This window comes from Chiloscyllium plagiosum, unplaced genomic scaffold (genome assembly GCF_004010195.1).
Source record: "Chiloscyllium plagiosum isolate BGI_BamShark_2017 unplaced genomic scaffold, ASM401019v2 scaf_5351, whole genome shotgun sequence".
NCBI lineage: Eukaryota > Metazoa > Chordata > Chondrichthyes > Orectolobiformes > Hemiscylliidae > Chiloscyllium > Chiloscyllium plagiosum.
Window position 1 is genome coordinate 1,620 of NW_025208769.1, and position 7,231 is coordinate 8,850.

General features: G+C 51.4%; 1 protein-coding gene across 1 annotated transcript in view; it reads right to left on the reverse strand.

Annotated features, from left to right (window-relative positions):
* Nucleotides 1-196: 196 nt before the first annotated feature.
* ufc1 (ubiquitin-fold modifier conjugating enzyme 1) overlaps nucleotides 197-7,231 on the reverse strand; it is an 11,940-nt gene continuing 4,905 nt past the window's right edge. The window contains exons 3-6 of the mRNA XM_043685371.1: nucleotides 7,030-7,093; nucleotides 6,469-6,545; nucleotides 2,234-2,324; nucleotides 197-505 (exon numbers count right to left, since the gene is read on the reverse strand). Of these exons, the coding sequence (XP_043541306.1) occupies nucleotides 422-505; nucleotides 2,234-2,324; nucleotides 6,469-6,545; nucleotides 7,030-7,093 (316 nt within the window). The 3' untranslated portion in view covers nucleotides 197-421. The remainder of the gene's footprint in view (nucleotides 506-2,233; nucleotides 2,325-6,468; nucleotides 6,546-7,029; nucleotides 7,094-7,231) is intronic.

A 7,231-nucleotide genomic window follows, 5' to 3' on the forward strand; every position in this document is an offset into this window, starting at 1 on the left:
GAGAGAGAGAGAGCGCGTGCGAGAGAGAGGGAGAGAGAACGCATGCGCGAGAGATAGAGAGAGAGAGGCAGCGCGAGTTGGCGTCAGAGAGAGAGAGCGCATGCGGGCGAGAGAGAGAGAGTGCGAGAGAGAGAGAGAGCGCGCGCACGCGAGAGAGAGAACGCGCGCAGGAGAGAGAGAGCACGCACGCGAGCGAGAGAGAGAGAGCAAGAGAGAGAGAGTGAGAGAGAGAGCACGCTCTGGGGAGACAGGGGAAGGAGGGAGGGGAGAGACCTGTTGAAAGTCCGGAATAATTCAGGCAGTGCTAACGGTCCAGCAGACCGATGGCTGAAGAGCTGGGTCCTCTTGTCTCCAACCAACGAAACATCGGTCCCCAGAGACACCAGCGCGCCCAGCCCCCATACGATGCTTCAGTCAGCTCCTAGCTCTTGTCCGGCCCTTCCTTGTGTTGGATAAGCCCTTTGCTGATCAGTTCCGGGATCTCGACAGCGAGCCAGGGCCCCAGCTGCGGGGGAAGCAGACAACGGTGAGAGTTTACCGGCCTCTTTCCTCTCTCCCAGAGTACTGACTCCTGGAGGTGGTGCTGCTACAGGGACCTCACACCCCATAAAAACATCGCCAGGGGAGCAGGCCAAGGGCTCCATACTCCCCAGAGGCTCAGTTACAGACAGAGGGATGCTTCAGCATTACCCCCCCATCACACACCCCCGGGAGCAGGGGGCTAGATACAGAGTAAAGCGCCCTCTCCACTGTCACAATTCCCAGGGGGCAGGGGGTTAGATACAGAGTAAAGCTCCCTCTACACTGTCTCCCCGTCAAACACTTCCAGGGACAGAGGGTTAAATACAGAGTAAAGCTCCCTCTACACCATCCCTCCATCAAACACTCCCAGGGACAGGGGGTTAGATACAGAGCAAAGCTCCCTCTACACCATCCCTCCATCAAACACTCCAGGACAGGGGCAGCACGGGAGTTAGATACTGAAAAAAACTCTCTCTGCACTGCCCCCCCATCAAACAGTCTCTGGGACAGGGACAGCATAGGGTTGGATACAGAGTAAAGTTCTCTCTACACTGTTCCTCCAACAAACACACCCAGGATGGAAACTGCATGGGGTTAGATACACAGTAAAGCTCCCTTTACACTGTCTCCTCCATCAAACACTCCCAGGATAGGGACACCACAGGGTTAGACACAGAGTAAAGCTCCCTCTCTATACTGTTTCCCCATCAAACACACCCAGGATGGAGACAGCACGGGGTTAGATACAGAGTAAAGCTTTCTCTGCACTGTCCCCCATCACACGCTCCCAGGGACAGGCGGTTAGATACAGAGTAAAGCTCCCTCTACACTGTCTCCCACTCCCAGGGACAGGGGGTTAGATACAGAGTAAAGCTCCCTCTACACTGTCCCCCATCACACGCTCCCAGGGACAGGCGATTAGATACAGAGTAAAGCTTTCTCTGCACTGTCCCCTATCACACGCTCCAATGGACAGGCGATTAGATACAGAGTAAAGCTCCCTCTACACTGTCCCCCCCACTCCCAGGGACAGGGGGTTAGATACAAAGTGAAGCTCCCTCAGCACTGTCCCCCCACCCCCAGGGACAGGGGGTTAGATACAGAGTAAAGCTCCCTCTACACTGTCTCCCACTCCCAGGGACAGGGGGTTAGATACAGAGTAAAGCTCCCTCTACACTGTCCCCCATCACACGCTCCCAGGGACAGGCGATTAGATACAGAGTAAAGCTTTCTCTGCACTGTCCCCCATCACACGCTCCAAGGGACAGGCAGTTAGATACAGAGTAAAGCTCCCTCTACACTGTCTCCCACTCCCAGGGACAGGGGGTTAAATACAGAGTAAAACTCCCTCTACACTGTCCCCCCACCCCCAGGGACAGGGGGTTAGATACAAAGTGAAGCTCCCTCAGCACTGTCCCCATTACACACCCCAGGATAGGGACAGTAAGGGGCTGGATACAGAGTGAAGCTCCCTCAGCATGTCCCCCATTACACACCCCCACTCCCAGTGACAGTAAGGGGCTGGATACAGAGTGAAGCTCCCTCAGCACTGTCTCCCATTACACACCCCCAGGATAGGGACAGTAAGGGGCTGGATACAGAGTGAAGCTCCCTCCCCATTTCACCATTTCCCAATAGCGGGGATTGGATTGCTCGGAGTCCCTGTTGGCCGGCATCTGGAAGGGCTGAACGATGATTAGGAAGAACTTACCCCCAAGGCCATCAGGTGGCCCAAGCCGAACTTGGGAACATTGCGTGCCCACAGCGGTTTGAAGTGTTCTGTCAGACAGATCTTCCCTCCTCTGTGTGGAGACAACAGTAACCATGGCAATTAACGCACTCGACAACGTGGAGCAGCAGTCCCTCTCCCTTTCCCACGCCTAACCTGGCACTGGCACGGCGGTATTGTACAAAGGCAAGCAAAGACTCACTCACTGGCCAGCTGTTCCCACATTCGCCCCGGTCCCTGTCCCTCACCACCTTCCCAGATCTTGCAAACTCTTTAACCCCATAGTGTCTCTCTCTCTCTCTCTCTCAGTCTGTCTTGCTTCCCTCTCCTGAGCTTTGCCTCTCCATCCTTTTCTCCCCCCGCCATCTCTCTTTCCCACCACCTCACTCTCTGTCAGTGGTTCACTTCATTTTATCTATTTTCTCACCCTCCATTCTCTCTCTGGGTGTGTGTGTGTACGCACATGCGGGTACATATATACCAGTCTATTTGTGTATCTGTGTCTATATTTGCCTGTGTCTACGTGTGCCGTGTGTATGTATACATGTCTATTTGTGTGCCTGTGTCTGTGCACATGTACATGTGCACATGTAAGCATGTATACATACATATCTATTTATTATATATAACATGTCTGTGCGCCTGTACACCTGTGCATGTGTATATATACTTACTTATTTGTGTGCCTGTGTCTATCTTTGTGTGCCCATGACTGTGCACATGTACATGTATGCATGTGTATATATATGTGTGTATTTGTGTGTGCCTGTATCTATATTTGTCTGTGTGCATGTGCATATACGTGTGTATTTGTGTGTGCCTGTATCTATATTTGTCTGTGTGCATGTGCGTGTATATTTGTGTGTGTGCCTGTGCGTGTGTATATATACGTGTGTGCGCGCTTGTATCTATATTTGTCTGTGTGCATATGTGTGTGTATATATACGTGTGTATTTGTGTGTGCCTGTATCTACATTTGTCAGTGTGCCTGTGTATATACACGTGTATTTGCTTGTGCCTGTATATATTTGTCTGTGTGAGCATGTACACGTGTATATATACACATATCTATTTATGTGCCTGTGTCTATCTTTGCGTGCCTGTGTCGGTGCACATTTGTATATATACGTGTCTATCTGTGTGTGTGTCTATATTTGCCTATGTGCCGATGTGTCTGTGCACAGATGTGTGTGTGCGTGTGCGTATGTATACGTGTCTATTTGTGTGTCTGTGTCTACATTTATCATTGTGCCTGTGTGTCTGCGCGCATGGATGTGTGTGCATGTATACATGTCTATTTGTGTGCCTGCGTCTACATTTATCATTGTGCCTGTGTGTCTGCGCGCATGTACGTGTGTATGTATACGTGTCTATTTGTGTGTCTACATTTATCATTGTACCTGTGTCTGTGCGCATGTATGCGTGTGCATATGTATACGTGTCTATTTGTGTGTCTACATTTATCATTGTACCTGTGTCTGTGCGCATGTATGTGTGTGCATATGTATACGTGTCTATTTGTGTGTCTACATTTATCATTGTACCTGTGTCTGTGCGCATGTATGTGTGTGCATATGTATACGTGTCTATTTGTGTGTCTACATTTATCATTGTACCTGTGCGGATGTATGCGTGTGCATATGTATACGTGTCTATTTGTGTGTCTACATTTATCATTGTACCTGTGTCTGTGCGCATGTATGTGTGTGCATATGTATACGTGTCTATTTGTGTGTCTACATTTATCATTGTACCTGTGTCTGCGCGCATGTATGTGTGTGCATATGTATACGTGTCTATTTGTGTGTCTACATTTATCATTGTACCTGCGCGGATGTATGCGTGTGCATATGTATACGTGTCTATTTGTGTGTCTACATTTATCATTGTGAATGTGTGTCTGCGCGCATGGGTGTGCGTGTGTATGTATATGTGTCTATTTGAGTGTGTGTCTACATTTATCATTGTGCCTGCGCACATGTATTGTGCGTGTGTATGTATACGCATCTATTTATGTGTTTGTATCTATATTTATCATTGTGCCTGTGTCTGCGCGCACGTATGAGTGTGTGTGTGTATGTATATGCGTCTATTTGTGTGTCTGTGCCTATATTTATCATTGTGCCTGTGTTTCTGCGCGCATGTTTGTGTGTGTATGTATGTATACGTGTCTATTAGTGTGTGTGTCTACATTTATCATGGTGCCTGTGTCTGCGCGCATGTTTGTGTGCGTGTGTGATATATTTATCATTGTGCCGGTGTGTCTGCGCACATGTCTGTGTGTGCGTATGTGTCTATTTGTGTGTGTCTACATTTGTCATTGTGCCTGTGTGTCTGCGCGCATGTGTGTGCGTGTATATATACGTGTCTATTTGTGTGCCTGTGTGTCTGCGCGCATGTACCCATGTGCATATATACATGAATATTGTGTGGCTGTGTCTGTGTGTGCGTGCGCTTGCCGGTGTGTCTTTGAGATTTGTATTCACTCATTAAATATTGGCATCACTGACTGGCCCCATGTTTGTTGTCAATGGCGGGACAGTAATGTACCATGTTCTGTCCTGTTCCTGTCGATACAGTATGTACCAGTACAGGCTGGTATTGACTGTTTCCAGTAAACGGTAACCCCCAGGAGGGTGATAGAGCAAGATTTAATAATGGCAATGACATTCAAAGGATGATGGTTGGACCATCTCTTGTTGTAGATGGTTAGTTCGCTGCATTTGTGTAGCCGGAGTGGAACTTATTACGTAAAAGCCCAAGCCTGGGTATTGTCCAGGTCTTGTTGCATTGGGACACGGACTGCTCCAGTAACTGAGGGAGGGGCGAATGGTGCTGAACATTGCACGATCATCAATGAAAGCCCCACCTCTGACCTTATGATGGAGGGAATGTCACTGGTGAAGTAGCTGAAGATGGTTGGGGCATGGGACACTACCCTAAGGAACTCCTGCAGAGATGTCCTGCAGCTGAGATGACTGACCCGCCAACAACAACCATCTTCCTCTAGGTCAGGTACGAGTCTAACCAGCGCAGAGCTGGCCCCCTGATACCCATTCACTCCAGGGCACCGTGATGCCACACTCGGCCTTGATGCCAAGGGCTGTCACTCTCCCCGCGCCCCTGGAGCTGTGTCCCTGTTTGAGGGACTGTTATGAGGTCAGGGGCTGAGGAGCCCTGACAGAATCCGAACTGAAAGGGTGTGAGCAGGTTATTACTCAGCGAGTGCTGCTCAATACCAATGTCAATGTCTCTATCTGTGACTGGGCGGCACGGCAGGGCAGTGGGCAGCACTGCTGCCTCACAGCACACCTGGGATCCGGGTTTGATTCCAGCCTTGGGCGATTGTCTGCGTGGAATTTGCAAGTTCTCCCTTGTGTCCACCGGAGTTTCTCCAGGAAGCCCCTGTTTCCTCCCACACAGCAAGTACGTACAGGTTAGGGTGGATTGGCCGTGCTAAATTGTCCCCGTAGTGCCCAGGGATGTGCAGGTTAGGGTGGATTGGCCGTGCTAAATTGTCCCGCAGTGCACAGGGATGTGCAGGTTAGGGTGGATTGGCCGTGCTAAATTGTCCCGTAGTACCCAGGGATGTGCAGGTTAGGGTGGATTGGCCGTGCTAAATTTTCCCGTAGTACCCAGGGATGTGCAGGTTAGGGTGGATTGGCCGTGCTAAATTGTCCCGGAGTACCCAGGGATGTGCAGGTTAGGGTGGATTGACCGTGCTAATTTGTCCCGTAGTGCCCAGGTTGTGCAGGTTCGGGTGGATTGGCCGTGCTAAATTGTCCCATAGTACCCAGGGATGTGCAGGCTCAGTGGGTTAGCCACGGGAAACGTGGTGTTGCAGGGATAGAGCCGGGGGAGCAGGGGATGTACGATCTAAGATGAGTTAGACAGAGATTTCTACCGTCACGGCAAATTCCAAAGGGGTTAGATTTCTCCGGACGATTGAAGGACAACCCTCAGGTCAAGTTGAGCAGGCATCACCAGACAGGCCTTGGGAACCGTAAAGGAATGAACAGTTCAGTAACGGGAGTGGGGGGGGGGCATAAATGTCAGCGGTAACTGCATCCCTGATGACCAAGGGTAGACGAGGGTTTACGCCCGCCGTGGACAGGACAAACGGGGGAAGCAAACGGCCCGGCTCAGACTCAGCCAGTTCCCCCGGGCCCATCTCCCGCACCGTCCACCCCCTCACCCGTTCCTCCCCCCCTCGGTACCTGTACATCTTGGCCGTTTTGCCGTCCAGCTCGGGCACAGCGATCTCTGGCGCCGTCGTCGGGTACGTGACGGGAATCTGCGGGAAGGCGAGATGGGGGGGGGGGGTCAGTCTCCGCGGCGACCAAATCGGAACGCTGGCTCTCGCCCTCAAGGCCGGGAGGCGGGTGGCGGACCTGACCGCTGCGGAGGCGGGTGCGGACCTGACCGCTGCCGCCTCCCCCCCCCACCCCTCCACCCACCTTCCACTCTCCCCTCCCCCAAACCCCTCACATCCCCCCAATCCCACTCCCTCAGGGCCTCATCCTGAGGAGAAACCGACCCCAGGGATCCACGCGCGTCAGCACGCACTCACAAACTCTTCGCCTTCGCCCGTCCCTGTGTGTTTGTTTTTGCCGCGGTTTACCGATTAATTACTGATCGATGCGACTTAACGATGTGATCCGCCTGTTTTGCTCGCAAGACAAAGTTTTCGCGCTGTGCCTCGGTCACCGCGACAATAAATACAATCCAACTCAGCCTGGCGGTTGGACAGCGCAGTAGGAAGAACGGCAAACACTTACGTCAAATTCAATGTCAAACTCATATTTCAAAAGCTCGTGGATGTACCAGCATTTGCCAAACCACCTGCAGGGGAGGATGAGAGAGAGAGAGAGAGAGAGAGAGAGACACAGTCAGCAAGACAGACAGACAGCGAGACAGAGAGAGACAGACAGAGAGAGAGAGAGAGAGAGACAGACAAAGAGAAAGAGACAAAGAGAGAGA